The following is a 15,000-nucleotide window of genomic DNA, read 5'->3' as shown; positions in this document are numbered from 1 at the left end:
TCACAGTTCCTTCTAATCAAGTGTGCTCTGTGGTCCCTGCTTTGGGCAGTTAACTCAGCAACAGGTCAGCCTAGGCAAGTTCATTTCCACAGCATTGCCTTTCTTCCTGAAAAAATAGATTTTAAGCACATTTATGGTAGATGAGGGTAGTCTTAAGTGCAATTACTTTTAGGATGAGGCAGAACTGGCAGATGTTGTTAAGTGAAGTGGTCTTACTGTCAAGAGCCCTTCCCAGCATTTGTATAAGATCTGGGACCTCAAGTCTTATTGTACCTCCCTGCCCTGGGGCCTTCTCTTGAGGTCCTTACCAATTTGATGGGAGAAATACCACATCCCTAAGTCTGCTGACAGTTCCATCAGATGGGGTGGGCTTCTCTAAAACTGTTTTCAGTGAGGACATTCCTAGCACTTTGTTTTCTGCTAAAGGTTATGTTTCCTGCCCTGGAAAGTCACTCTTACAAGAACTTTAAAATTCTTTATCCTAACTTATTTCATGGTAAATGTCACCAACTCTGAATTCATAGAGGTGAGTGGTTTGGAAGGTCTGAATTTACACACACAAATAATCCCTCCTGCCCTTCCTTTGGGAGCAGGCAGCCCTTGCTATTGTTTTTTTCTTTTTTCAAACAGGTTTGTAAAGAGTATTTAGGGAAAGCTAAGTAAGCAGGAGGCCTTAGATTCTTGCTTTTAATAATCATATTTAACACATTTTGAGCGCTTATTTTGAACATTAAGTGACATATCGTCTTTGTTTCATTTGATCCTCATAAATACCTCCCCATCCAAGGAGGATGGATTCTACCAGAGCTTCATTTTACAAAGAAACTGAGGCTCTAGTGGGGTTAAGGGACTTTGACCAAGGTCACACAAGTAGGGGATCTGGGATGCTAGAGCCAGGACTAAACCAGCTCTGTCTTTGTGCATGTACCCCACTGATTCTTCTTGAGTACTGGCTCTCTGGGGAGCACTGCGTGGCCTGTGCCGGTAAACACTGCACTTGGTTGTCGGTTAAGGACTCTGTAAGCAGAGTCAGAGACCTCAGGCCTGGTTTGTAGCTCCACCACTTGCCGGCTGTGACCTTGGACAAGTAATTTCCATTCTTTAACGCCGCTGTCTTGTAAAAGACCCTGGTCTTTACTTGGTAGCTAATATATACGACAGAGCTTTATGAGCACTAAAGTACTATAAAGCATAAGCTAAGAATGCCCTGCGTGAGAATTCTAGCCTTGCTTGCAGTTTATAATTTTAAGCAATAATTTTGAAGAGAGAGAGAACTAACATTTTGTAGAAAACCCAGTCTGTAAGAATGACTGGAGAGAGGGAAGTTTCATATCTAAACAGAAGCTGGAGGAGGGAAAACAGAGCCTAAGGGGCACAGAGTGGAGGAGGGAAAACTTGAATACAGGACAGAGGGTTAAGAATAAACAAGGCACCAAAAAAATAGATGGCATTATTTAGAATGTTGGAATTTCCAGAATTTGTGTACCAAATCAAAATCTGAAACCCACTTTAGGCTCAAAATCGATGTCTCTAGCCATAGAGATTTTTATCTAAACCTACACAGACACAAAGCAGTCACCGTCTTTGGGATGAACACGTATGCCCTGTAGTGTTTCTCTGAATGGTGTGGTGTTTCTGCTCTCCTGCTCCCTCACAACCCTCCCCAACCCCTCCCAAGCCTGAATGTATGGGCTGCTCCCCAGAGCCCTCAGCTGGCGGGGGTGGGGTGGGGCAGTGCCCCCAGCATCCACCCAGCTGCACCACGTGACCCGTCCCACACACCGGCCTCACTTTCTCTGGGCAGTGGGCAGATGGGTTCAGTAGAGATGCTGGGTTCACTGTCAGGGAAAGTTATATTTCACATTTCACCTGGAATATCTAGACAGGAAAAAATGTTTGCCTTTTTAAAAATTTTTATGGTTTTATATATAGCCTTAACTAAGGTAATGCCAGTCACTGCCCAGTTCAACCTCTAGCTCCAGCAACCTTCAGGGGAGGGACCCCACACATGCTCCTGCCCAGGAGCTCCACCTTAGACATACCCTGTGTTCTTGCTTCTTTTAACTTTGAAAAGACATGTCTCCACTTTAGACTATAGAAGACTTGCTTGGAAAAAAGTGATAAGTTCTAATTTTTCTCCTCTCTTGTTAACTGTCATTTAGTAGTAGAACTAAGAGTATTCCTAATACCCATTCTACTTTTTAGGGGAAGTAAAACATTCATGGGTCTTCAAAGCGAATGTTGTGTTTGTAAATAAGTAAAAATGGCACCTAACTAGATCGGAAAAAGAAAAAAAAAATGTAAGGAAGAAAGCAACTTGGTACCAGATTAGTGTGTGTGTCATGTTCTAAAAGTGTCACAGTACATTTCGTGCTTAAGTATCTCCTAATTTGGCTGTGAGAATAATCAGCAAGTGACTCAGACTAATATTTTCCTGTCTCTTACTATTTGATTAAATGACACTAAAATTCAAATAATGACTTGTGTTCTCTCTCTCTCTCTCTCTCTCTCTCTCTCTCTCTCTCTCTCTCTGCTGTTTTCAGTAGAGCATGCGCCATTTTGAACGTGAATTTTCGGTAAAGTAAGCTATACTGATTTCTCTCACTTTAAAGATGCTCTGTTTCTGATTGTGAAATGGAACCTAGCGCACCTAGTCACTGAAGTGATGAACAAATGGGAAAGCAGATTTGACACGGTTTCCTTATCTGAACTTTAAATGAAATACAGCATCTTTAAAAAGCACGCAAGTGACTTCATTTACATTCATTTCATTTTCATCTTGACCTTCAAATCTTCATTTTCACTCTGATTTTGGTTTTAAAATACAGCTCTAAAACCTAAAAATCAACTGTATGGCGTTTTGGTGTATTTTAATTTTGGAAACTAGGCTTTCAGAGTCCTGTTGCTGAAGAAATGTTGGTTCCTCAACTTACTGGATTTTGTGACTGATGACAGGGAAAAATAGTTCTTTTTTAAGCATCCTTAAAAATTCTTGAATTGAGACATTGAGTACAGCCTCCTAATCTGTCTGAGGCAAAAGATGAAGGCAGTACCCAAGAGCTGGGTGCGGCCTGCTTCCAGGGGTCACTGCTTTCCACAGGTCTGTTCTTGGCCTGGTGGTCCTGTGGCCTTCCCACCTCTCTCTGTGAACCACAAATGAACTCAGACCTACAGACACCTGTAGCTTGCTGTGCTGGCCCACGGAAAGGGAACCCTGAGATGTCCTTTCTACAAGGCTGGCGGAGATGTTTCTGGCAAGGAGTTCCTCCCTCAATCTAACCTATGCTCTTGTTGCAGCCATCGGTGGCCTGTACCAGGGCCTCGGCTGGATTGCCAGGTTTCCATTTGGTTTGGTGGATGGGATTTGGGGGAGGGTAGAGGAGCTGGCTCTCGGGATTTTCTAAGAGAAAGTGAAATTAGAGATATTAGGACTGACCTGGTTATAATTGTAGGTGAGCTGTTTTGGAGCATCCCTCATTTTTGGGTTGTTGCAGAACACTATTTTTCAAAGCTGTGTGAACTCAGTAATCAGTCTAACATGGAAGCTGTCCAGTTTTGTCTGTGGTCTGGGGATAATGGCTAGCAGAAGCCTTTTGTTAGGGAGGAACTGATTCACATTGGAGGAAGGGGGAACTAAGGCATCTGTTACTTGTTTTCAGGTTTGTCACAGGCCAAAGAGCCAACTGAGTTTGGCCCTTGTTACCATTCCTTCCCTCCCCACATTGTTACCAGTTTGTTGTAGCTGAAGTCCCGATAAACCTTTAAAGGAAGCTTGTGGACCATAGAAAAGACAAAAAAGAAAAAGCAAAAAAAAAAAGTGATGGATCTGTCATCAAAGACTGTGAGTCCTGGAGTCTGGAGTCTGTATTCTTGCCTCCTCCACTGTTGACCTTCTGACTCCCGGTCCTCCCCTCCCCGCCTAGAGTGCTCTGAGCCAGTGAGCTGAGCTCCCTTGTCCTAATCAACACATCAAGGTCGGCCCTAGTTGTTGCAGGCCCATCGAGGAAAAGTGGACGTCATGGGACATCAGGCCCTTTGGGATTGGTCTGGCTCTCTGTGAGCAGACATCAGGGTGACCTTGCTCTGTGCCCCCGGATGACAGCCTCTCCTTTCACACAGCTCTCAGCCTCCCATGTGCTTTACAGACACAGGTTACCCTGTGGAACTTGGGACAGTGTATTTATCTATACTACCTACATATTCAAAGAGTTTCATTGAAAGTGGTAACAATCTTGGCCTTTACTTGGAAAATGAAGATCTATTTACTTACTGAACACCACTCCCAGCTCCCAAATGCTGTGATAGTAAATTTGCATTTCTAATTTTGAGCTCCTGGTAATGAGGCCAAAGTCAAAGGTTGGTTTCTTGTGAAGGTCAAGCAGTTTTGTTCGAGATGGCAGCCCATACCCAAGTCCAACCCCTGAGGCCCATTTCTATTCTAGCCTCCCAGAATCCTGGGCTGGAGGGGCACCTGCCTCTGGATCGCCAGTTTTCTGTCTTGACACAAGTGTTGTTGCCCAGAACCTGTCTTCTCATCTGGAACCCGCAGGGACTCTTCTGCCTTCTCAGAGCACAAAGCTGGAAGCCAGAAACACCAATGCTCATCTGTACACATTGGGCCCTGAATGTCAAGTCCAGATTCCGCTGCCCTTTTTTTGTTATTGGGTGGGGGGGGGGGGGGGCATTAGTGCCTGCTCACTCCTTCAGGCCCTCTGTGCTGCAGTGGAGTTCTAAGGGTCTGCAGAGGCAGTCTCCCCTCCCCCTAATATTTCACTGGTCACTCTCTGAAACTCCCTTAGAGGAACGCTTGTATCACATGCGCTGCTCTTCTCACCTCAACACTCATTCAGGTCTGAAGTACTTTTTGTCTTTGTAACCCTGTAATATAAAGCCAGGAACGTTTTTCCACACTCCCACCTTGGCATAGACCATAATCAAACTTCATTCATTAGCTGTTATTGTGTAGAACCAATAGAAATTACATTTTGTTCATTTGTCTGCTTCATGTTTATTTGTATTGATATATTATCATTTGAGAATTCCAAAATTGCAGAGCATGAGTGTGTACCTGTGTGATTCTTTAATTTCAGCTGCCTTAGGTTTGGGTTAAGATGTAAAGAAAGGTAAGTGGTTTTCTGTGAAACACATGCTTTTAACCATTGCCTATCATGCACTTAACCTAGTATTTTATTAAAGATCCTGAACCGCTCACCCAAATAAACACGAGGGGTGATTGGCATGTTTCCCTGTTAACACCACAGTTCAGTAGCAGTTTGTCTAGCAGAATGTCTCCCTTGTGTATCCTTAGTAAGGGGGTAGAGGTTAAGGCTAGAAATATGTGGGTGGAATCAGAGCTGCAAGGTTCACAGGAAATGGGGCAACTAACTCTTTGCCCAGGCAGGTTCCTTAAGGCAGGGTGTTTTCTGTATTCAGTGTTTTGTCATGGGAAAACCATTCATTCATTCATTCACTCAGAACTATAAAATTCAAGAGCCAAATGTTTGTGTGCCTGGAAGCTAAGGGAAGTTGTAGACACCTGTCCACTTCCCTTCTCCTTGCCCACTAGGGTAGAGCTCGGCATTTCAGTGTCTCCTGATGCTTCAGCAAAGATGTACGGTTAGTGCGATTACATGCCGTTCCTGGATTGGGCCAGTGGAAAGAAGGGTGCCAAAGGAGAGCTCCTCCCTGAGAACCATTGCTAGGGAGAGAAAGCCCTTTGCCCCCTACTTTACAATGCAAGAGTTATTAGCTTTTTATATTTCTTTAATGCATCCTAATAGGAAATGATTATTTGAGACAGATGACCCAGGGGAACTCATAACCTGGCAGGCACTGGTTCCTTGCCAAGAATACTGACTTGTCATTTTATATTAAATCACACCCTTCAAATATGTGTGTTGGAGCAGCTAAGAACTGCTCATCCTTTATTATTAATTGATGTTCAACTCTGCATACAGATGTCTATTTTTAATTGCTAGCTCAGGAATAGATGGAACTGTCCGGGACCTGGCTGAAGTAGCTCATGGAACTTTCTTTTGGGGACCGTTACTAAAATTTGGGAATGGAGTTAAAAGCCTCATTCATCTAGGCCGAGAATATCACTATGTATAGTTTCATGTGATCTGTGATATTTGTTCAGTCTTTTCTCACATGACTATTATTTGGGAGAAACAGCAACCTTTAAATCCCCCTTTGATGCTTCTGGCTTTCTTGTTCAGTATTTTAAAATTCATACAGTACTGGACACCTTGGTCCCTCTGAGGGAAAACACTTGCAGTCTCACCAGTCTGTTCTGCGCAGGACTGAGCGAGTAGCGTGTAGACCGGATGCTTGGAGATGCTGACTGTCCCCTTTTGCCTCTACAGGGATCTCCACATTACCTGCACCCCCTCCACCTCCGCCTCCACCACCAGCAGCTCCCTTGCCTCCTTCAAGCACAGAGGTGCCCACCCAGCTCCAGCCCCAGGCTGTGAATGGCGTGAACAGAGGGGCCTTACTCAGCTCCATCCAGAATTTCCAAAAAGGAACTTTGAGGAAAGCTGAAACCTGTGATCATAGTGCGCCTAAGATTGGCTAAAGCTTCGTGTTTACACTTGGAGGGAAAAGATTTGTTTGTTTTTTTCTGCACACCTCCAGCCACTGAAGGACTCTGCGGGATGAGTTCATTGCTGAGCCAGTAGACACATACTATTTTGCAGGTTCTCAGTAAGGGGCTTTTCGAGAGGGAAATATTCTTCAAGTAGATTAAAGTCAGGCTCGCATTGCTGCCTTAAGGAATATTTTGCTCCTTTATTACTATTTTAAGAGTTGTTCATCCTCTAATGAGCATCTTCTGGAGGAAGCAGCGTATCAGAATCAGTATTTCTACCAACTGAAGGAAAAGGACAAAAGACAAAAACAATGACAATATTCAGTCACAGCAGTGAATGGCCTGTGTTGCAGTCCTCCCTATTCCATCAAACAGCTCCTAGAAACATTCCTCAGTTTATTTCTCTAAAGCATTTCCTGGTTATTTCTTAGCTCCTAACTCCCATTTTTGCTACCTTAATTTCATCTTCAACATTAACACTGTAGCCTGAAGTATAGTTCTATCTCTGAGTCAGAGAAGCAGCTGAGTTCTTCATTGTCCTTTCAAATAGAATCCTGTTGTGGTTATAGAACTCAGGGCTGCTAAAGCAACTACTCTGGACTCATATAGTTCCTTATTGTTAGAATGTATTGAACAAAAAAATTTTAACATCAGAAAATGCTCTTGCCAATTAGAGGATCTTATTCCTCCTCAGCAATTAAGTTTGTGGGGAATTATTGTTACAACACAAGCGAATGTGGCATTTATAGAATTCAGATTTTTGAAAGATTTATTCCAATACATCATCTTTAAATGTTACTCATTTATTAGAAAGATCCTTTACCCTTTAATTTGCTTAAATCCTTAAATAAATTGCACTTTAAAGGATTTTAAGTAATCCATTTAAAAATTCAAATACACACACATCAGTGTTGGTTACTATGCAGAGAATGTCACTGTCTCTAGTTTCATGTAATCTGTGATAAATATGTTCAGCTGTATTTTTTATTAAAATAAACCATATCAAGAAAATGAGTTGTCTGTAGCTTGGCTAAATATTTCGAATGGGAACTTTTTGTAGTAACATTTGTAAACAAAGACCGGATCCACACAGTATTTCTATAGTTTTCTCCCCACTGATCTGATCTTTCATGTCACATTTTCCCTCTTAAGAGCTAACAGTCCTGCCTTGCACCCCTTGTATGCTTCTATAACCAAGTTAGACCTGTCTTTTCCATCTCAACTTCTGAAGAGGGCAATGTAAGACAGGCAGTCTGTTTTTGCCAATGGGAAAACACCTGACATGAATTTTGCTTTAATTTTGAAGGGAACCCTATTAGAATTAGGCATCTGAAGAGTCTGTGGGCAAGTTCCTATTGTCAGTGTGATGTGGTCGAGGATGACTAACAATTAATTCCTGATGACACTAATTTCTTAATATAATTTTAAGACTTCCACCCCACATTTATTTTCAAGAATATAAAAATACAGCTCCTCAGAGTTAGGAATTCCTTTATTCCTTATCAAAACAATCTAACAGTAAATGTAGGTCATATGCTTTTGTTTTTACATACAAGTCTTTGATAAATCTTTCATCAGGACTCTGCCACATTCATACCTTGTCCTTCCAGCAAGAGGGTAAAATTTTACATTGGTCTTATTCAAAGAAATGGCGATTGTAACAGACAAAAAGTAGGTATGGAGTCAAGGGCAGTAAGAATGGAGTTTTTCCACATACAAGCACATTTAAACTTCTTCCCAGTACAAAAACATTTGTGAATCATAAGGTCTTACAGTTCAATCCAGGTAGTGTCAGAAGTATTTTAAATAAATCCCAGTGACTTGACATTCAAGTCCAAACTAGATATTCAATGTTTTCTTTATTGCAAATATGATGTCTTTAACCTGAGGTACAGAGTTGTCTTCTAGAATCTTTGCATAAGGCATAGGGACATCAGCACCAGTGACACGAACTGCAGGCGCATCCAGGAAATTGAATGCAGGGCCTACGAGAGAAGGAAGCTTAACTGAGAGAGTGTCAAGAAAAGCCAGCTGAACACCAACACCTTGGCACAAATAGCGCGACTGTCCAAAGACGAAAATCTAAAGGAATGCTAATTACTGGGGATTGTTTCTGATTCTGCTTTTTAAAACATTTACTCAACCAAGTGTCGCTGGTTCGATTCCCTGTCAGGGACTAGGTTGCACGTTAGGTCCCCAGTTGGGGGTGCAAGTGAGAGGCAACCACACAGTAATGTTTCTCTCCCTTTCTCCTTTCCCCTCTCTCTAAAAACAAACAAATAAATAATTTAAAAAAAAAATTTACTCAAGAGAAAAAAATGCCAAGATGACAGATTCAAAGTTCAAGCCATTTGGCCTCTCCCAGCTTTTAATCTCTCTTTCCAGTATCCAGGTACACAGTGTTTAATACAGCTTGACTATTCCAAAACCAGTTTCTCTGAAATACCTTCCATGATCCTGGCACAAATTTCAGCGCCTACTCCAAATTGTGGCCAGCCTCCTTCCACAGTTATGAGATGATTGGTCTTCATGACACTGGCTTCTATTGTTTCAACATCCATTGGTCTGATGGTTCTCAAATTTATCACCTGAACAGATAATGTAATAGATAAGCTTTATGGAACCACTGCATCATAAACATAAGTCTTATCCCCATAACACCACTTTTTTTGGTTTCCTATTAGTCTTTGCGTGTTGGAAAATCTAACGTGCCTATTCGTAAACAAGAGGGGAAATTAATTAAAACAAAAATCTTTACTATAAGTAGCTCTTGTTAACTTACAAAATTTACTTATCCCCCCTTGGCCTTAACTTCCTTCTCATCAAAATAATTAATAACTTACATTTGACTCTTTACTGTGTACCAGGCACTACACACACTAAGTATAATTCTCACAGCCACCCTGATGAGACAGAAAACATACCATCCCTACTTTCTGCTCTCTGTAGCCAGCTCTCCCTCCACTGTTCTGTCTAAACTCCTGTCACTCCATGTCTTGAGATTTAGAGTACATAACTTACCCAAGTGTAACTAACAAGTAGCAGGTCCTATATATGAAAGGTTAGATCACTGACTTATAAGTTTCCCCTTCTCCCAACCTCCATCTCTAACATTGGATTTTTAACTTAAGAAAATGGTACTATTCTAAAAGATACAGAACCTAGGTGGTAAAATACTATGTACAGTATTCCCTCACTTATCATAGGTATTACGTTCTAGACACACACACTCCCCGTGATAGGTGAAAATCCGCGAAGTAGGAACCTTACGTTTATTTTAGTATTTATATATATTTTAAGGCTTTATAAACCCTTCACACACACTTAGAAACCGTTCCCAGTCCCTTATTAACCTTTCCCACTCCCTTATTAACCTTTTCCACACTTTTATAAACACTTATGTTCTTAAACATTCTACACTCTTAAACCTATGTAACTTTAACAACATACGTATACAGTACCGCAAAATCCTGCGATATAGCAAAAAGTCTGCAGTAAATAATTAAATATATTTTTTAAAATCCCGCAATACAGTGAGGACGCAGTAAGTGAACTGCGATACAGAGAGGGACTACTGTATTGGGAAAGCAAGCAGATTCCCAGCTTTAAGAGGCAGAACTGAGTGACAAAGCAAGATTTTATATCTTGTTATAGAACTCAAACTACTTCTAGGTCTTAAATTTAAAAAACCTTTCTGTTTTTTTAAGAACTGAATGTCCACTCACCTCACATTCAATTCCCTCTTTAGAGAGCACTGTTGCAGCTTCTAAGCAGTGGCCCACAGGTCTTGAATGGGCAACTACAGTTATATGTGTCCCTGAAACAAAGTGGTCACAGATCAGAGGTCAGGTTAAAACTAAGTTCATTTGTACAATCTTCAACTCAGCTTCATTCAGTGATATAAAGAATGTGGCAACCTTCTTAGAAATGAAATACAAATCTAGTGGATTAGGGTTTAGAAAAATACAAGTGTATGAGCAATTAGGACATGACACATTCAAACTTGAACTCATCCTATAATTCCCTTGTCAAAGGGCAATACAGAATACAGTCTAGACTGAATTGAATAATGCAAATAATGTTTAAAGTGTATACTCAATTCTCTTACCTTGCCTTTCTATTTTGGCTTTTCCAATAGGAATCAGAAAATCTTTTGACTGAGCTTCTGAGGGAAGTTCAAAAGGAACTCCATACATCAATTCATTTTCTAGCATTACCACTGCAAAATACAAATATTTAAACAAAAGTAACTATATGACTAAAAATGTACATATAACCCTATCCTTTTTTTTTTTGAGAGTGCATTTATTAAAGCTAGGGACAGTGAAATGGGGAAGGGCTTAGGATAGAAGCAGCAACAGGAGAGCCTAGGCGGGGCTGCTCTGGTTCCCTAGAAATGTTATATGAAAGAAATGAACCTAGGCAGGGCTGCTTTGGTTCACTGGGAAGTCAGAGAATAGGGGCCTTGCAGACAGGTTCAGGGCCTTAGCTCTGGACAAGCTGCCACTGCCCATGGCTCCCCTGGTTGTAAGTCTTGTGAGGACAGACCCTTAAGAGTTTCGGAGATGCATGCCTTAGAGGGAAGAAAGGTGTGGGTGTGCTCCTGGGAGGGAGAGCCTGTCATTCCTTTTGTGAAAAGTTTCATTGTGCTGATTAGGAAGCCTTGCTGTCAATAGTGTGTCACAGTGCCCTTGAGGATGGTTCAGGTACTGACATTGGTAGTCTAGCCAATCCCTAATTTTATTATCTATGGAGTTCAAATCAGTGTTGTAGGTATGCAGTAAATGTCTCCTTTACCTAACTGGCCTCCATACAATCAAAAATGAGAAAAACAACATCTTTTACTATCTTTGTTATATCTGTAATTCATTAGCATTTTGTATATCTTTAAGCCTAAGTAGAAGCCTTTATTGGTGCCTTCCATGCAAAGATTTCATTTTAGTTTTTTAATGTTCAAAAGAGATCCAAGAGTTATTCTGCTGACCTGGATTGTTATCCCGAATGGCTGATTTAATAAGTCCTTTTGCATCCTCTGAATTCCAGGGACTGACCACCTTTAAGCCTGGGCAGTGCCCATACCAGGCAGCAAAGCACTGTGAGTGTTGGGCAGCTACACCTGCTGAGGCACCATTGGGTCCTCTGAAGACTATGGGCACATACTGAAGGCCCCCCGACATGTAGTAGGTCTTGGCAGCCGAGTTTATAACCTGGTCAATAGCTTGCATGGAGAAATTGAAGGTCATAAATTCACAAATGGGCCGCAACCCAGCCTGTCAAATCAAAAACACAGATGTTAAAGACTTAAAACAGAAATGAAGAGGGGCAACTAATCTGTTCTTATAACATTCAAATAATATTTTCAAAGGTTGTGTTAAAAATCTCTTTGGAAGATTCATAAAGATTCATACCATAGCTGCACCTACAGCAATTCCAGCAAAACCCATCTATAAAATAAAATACAAACATGTGAAAACCCATAAAAATTAGAACCATGCACATTTTAACAGACGTGCCCCGCAAAGGTCTACTTTTTGGTGGAAGGCTTACCTCAGATATGGGTGTGTCTATGATCCTCTTATCTCCATATTTTTTCCATAGTCCTCGACTTACCTAAAATTAAGCATTGACCCCCTTACATTTAAGTGTATATGGGGGCAGATAGTCACCTCAATTTTGTATAGTTTTCACATATCTTGGTTACCTTGTATGCCCCATCATACTGGGCAACTTCTTCCCCAAGCAGAAATACTTTCTCATCTCTTTCCAGCTCCTCATCCATACCTTGATTTATAGCGTCACGAACTGTCACCTGTCACAGGTATGGGGAAACATTCAATAAGCTACAGGATTATTTAGGATACTATTGAGATTCTCCCCCTTTATAATTACCTAGGCTGCCCGCAGCATATAATACAAAAGCTATCTCTAGAACACACTTCTCTTTAAGAGGTCAAAGAATTCTAAAAGTAACATTTCTATCACACATAGCTAGTCTTTGATTGGACATGTCAATGAGAGGTTTACTTAATACTTTGCCTGATGCACACTTAGGCTTAAGAGACCTGCTTGTTGGCCAGACCAGTTCATAGGTGAAACTTCTTAAGCAAAAAGTATACTGGGTTGTTTTACTTCCACACTTACCACTCACTAGGTGCCAGGCATTGCCAAACACTTTGCCTTCAGGATCTAGTAGTTATTTTACCATATAGGTTGGTAGGATCCTCTAGTAAAAAAAAGGGGGGAAGGGTCCTCAAAAATTTCAACATACAATTACCATATAATCCAACTATTCCCTTTCTCATTATATCCCCAAAAGAACTGAAAGCAGAGATTCAGATTCTTGCACACCAATGTTCGTAACAGCATTATTTACAAATCTAAAAGGTGGAAACAACCCAAATGCCCATCAACAGATGATTAAACAAAATGTTTAATTAAACTTACAATGGAATATTATTCAGCCATTAAAAACAGCCCTGGCTGGTGTGGCTCAGTGGATTGAATGATGGCCTGTGAACCAAGAGTTCACCACTTCGATTCCCAGTCAGGGCACATTCCTGGATTGCAGGCCAGGTCCCCAGTTGAGGGCACGTTGGGGGTGGGGGGGTGTGAGAGGCAATCAATGGATGTCTCTTTCACACATTGATGCTTCTCTCCCTCTCTTTCTCCCTCCCTCCCCCTCCCTCGCTCTAAAAATAAAAAATCTTAAAAAAAATAAAAAATAAAAATAAAAATAAAAAATCTTTAAAAAAAATCAGATTACCTAGCCTTTAAAAAAAAAGAAATTCTGACACATGCTACAACATGAACCTTGAAAACGTATGCAAAGTGAAAAATAACCCAGATATAAAAGGACAAATATTGTATGATTCCATTCACAGGACGTACCTAGAACAGGTACATTAAGTGCAATAGAGTAGTTACCAGGGACTAAAGGGAAACGCGGAGTTTGTGTTTAGCGGGTACTCCAGTTTCTGCTAGAGATGAAGATAAAGTTCTGGAGATGGACGGTGGTGATGGCTGCACAACAGGGTGAATAGACTCAGTGTTCCTGAATACTCACTTGAAAATGGTTGTTTTTGTTATGTATATTCTATCACAATAAAAGTGAAAAGGGGGGTTGTCAGGGAAAAAGCGTCAGGTCTAGTTTTCCCAGATCGCACATCGGATTCCAATGAGCCTCAAGGGGATAATATGCTGGTATCCGGGGCCGGGCCGCAGCAAAGGCTGCACGGGTCTCAGGGAGGACGCGGGGGTCCAAGGACGCCAAGCCCCGCAGCCGCCTCTTTCCGCAGCGCCCAACCGCCACCGCGCAGGCGCGACCCCGGCCTCCACCCGGTCGGAGGGGACCCTCGCTGCAATGGCTGGCGTCCCGGCCAGTTACCTGCAGCGCCGCCGGCGCCGTCCGGTGGAAGCTCCTCCTCAGCAGCCCAGAGACCTGGCGGAGAGAGAAAAAGGAGGCTCAGGGGGTATGTGGGGTGGGCAGGGATCGCGCAGGGTCATAGGACCCGCGCATCGCCGCCTACCTGCTGAAGGGGTCTCCGCACCAGCTCAGACACCCCCGCCATTTTAACCGTGTCCTCTAGCCGCCGCCGAATGACAACACAATCCGGCTGCGATGTGTAGGATCCCGCCTCCCCGCCGGTGCCGACCAATGGCAGAGCGCGGCGCCTGCGTGCTCTGTCCTTTTCCCGCCCCCCCCCCCCCCCCCGCCGGGATGGTCCTGCAGCTTTGCCTGTGGTCGACTCCGATCTACTTAATTTCTCATGGTCGGCGGTTTCTGGTACCCGGGGTGCCGGCCGAGGACACATTCTTGGGGGGTGCTGCTTCAAGCGCGGAGACCAGACGTCATACTCTGAGGGCATAACTCGAAGCTGGAGGGACCTTAAGACCTAGGCCAGCCTTGTGCGGGCACTGAAACCCTTTGGGCACCAAGTAGCATTTGCACACACTCTAGGGACAGAATTTAGCAACTTAGGAGCGAGTACAGTTTTGGACAGCACTGACTGTTGGTGCCTTAAAATGCAAGCGCTTTCATTGACGCATTAAGCGCCTACTGTGTGCTGTGGTAAGTGCTTTAGAGCTCATAGAATTCTCCCAGGAACCCTCTCAGGTAATTAGTGTTACCTCCATTTCACAGATGGGTAAACTGAAGCAGAGATAGTTTAAATGAGCCGAGGCTGGCTTATTTCACTGCTTTCTAAAGCATAAGTCTGGGTTGTTTACAAGAACCTGCATTTAGAGAACCTTAAAGGGCCAAACACCTGACTAGGTAGGGCAGCCTCTGGAAGCTTCCTCTCATTCACCTCACTTTGACGCTTGAGAGTCAAGTGGCACCCTTAGTCCCCACTCCTCGCCATGTTATCCCAAACAAGACCCTTCTGTGGGCTGCGGTCTGCTGGTGCAGCCTG

General features: G+C 42.6%; 2 protein-coding genes across 7 annotated transcripts in view; one reads left to right on the top strand and one right to left on the bottom strand.

Annotated features, from left to right (window-relative positions):
* Positions 1-7,603, top strand: part of PXK (PX domain containing serine/threonine kinase like) — a 72,990-nt gene extending 65,387 nt beyond the window's left edge. For 3 of the 6 annotated variants that reach the window (XM_090283917.1, XM_090283916.1, XM_090283915.1), the window contains one exon: positions 6,366-7,603. In XM_090283917.1, coding sequence (XP_090140043.1) covers positions 6,366-6,577 — 212 coding nt within the window. In that variant the 3' untranslated portion in view covers positions 6,578-7,603. Of the gene's footprint in view, positions 1-2,543; positions 2,577-5,090; positions 5,124-6,365 lie in introns of all 6 variants that reach the window. The other 3 variants (XM_090283920.1, XM_090283918.1, XM_090283919.1) reach the window with 2 other exon arrangements.
* Positions 7,604-8,063: 460 nt separating this feature from the next.
* PDHB (pyruvate dehydrogenase E1 subunit beta) lies at positions 8,064-14,205 on the bottom strand. The gene is made up of 10 exons (XM_090283921.1): positions 14,116-14,205; positions 13,974-14,027; positions 12,291-12,398; positions 12,137-12,199; positions 11,998-12,033; positions 11,574-11,859; positions 10,698-10,808; positions 10,315-10,406; positions 9,036-9,177; positions 8,064-8,574 (listed from the first exon to the last, which is right to left on the bottom strand). Exons 1-10 carry the CDS (start codon positions 14,155-14,157, stop codon positions 8,429-8,431), a joined length of 1,080 nt encoding a protein of 359 aa, XP_090140047.1. The 5' UTR covers positions 14,158-14,205; the 3' UTR covers positions 8,064-8,428.
* Positions 14,206-15,000: the final 795 nt, after the last annotated feature.

Source organism: Furipterus horrens, unplaced genomic scaffold, assembly GCF_987537825.1.
Source record: "Furipterus horrens unplaced genomic scaffold, mFurHor1.1.pri manual_scaffold_7, whole genome shotgun sequence".
Classification (NCBI taxonomy): domain Eukaryota; kingdom Metazoa; phylum Chordata; class Mammalia; order Chiroptera; family Furipteridae; genus Furipterus; species Furipterus horrens.
This window is presented reverse-complemented; position numbering and strand designations above follow the sequence as displayed.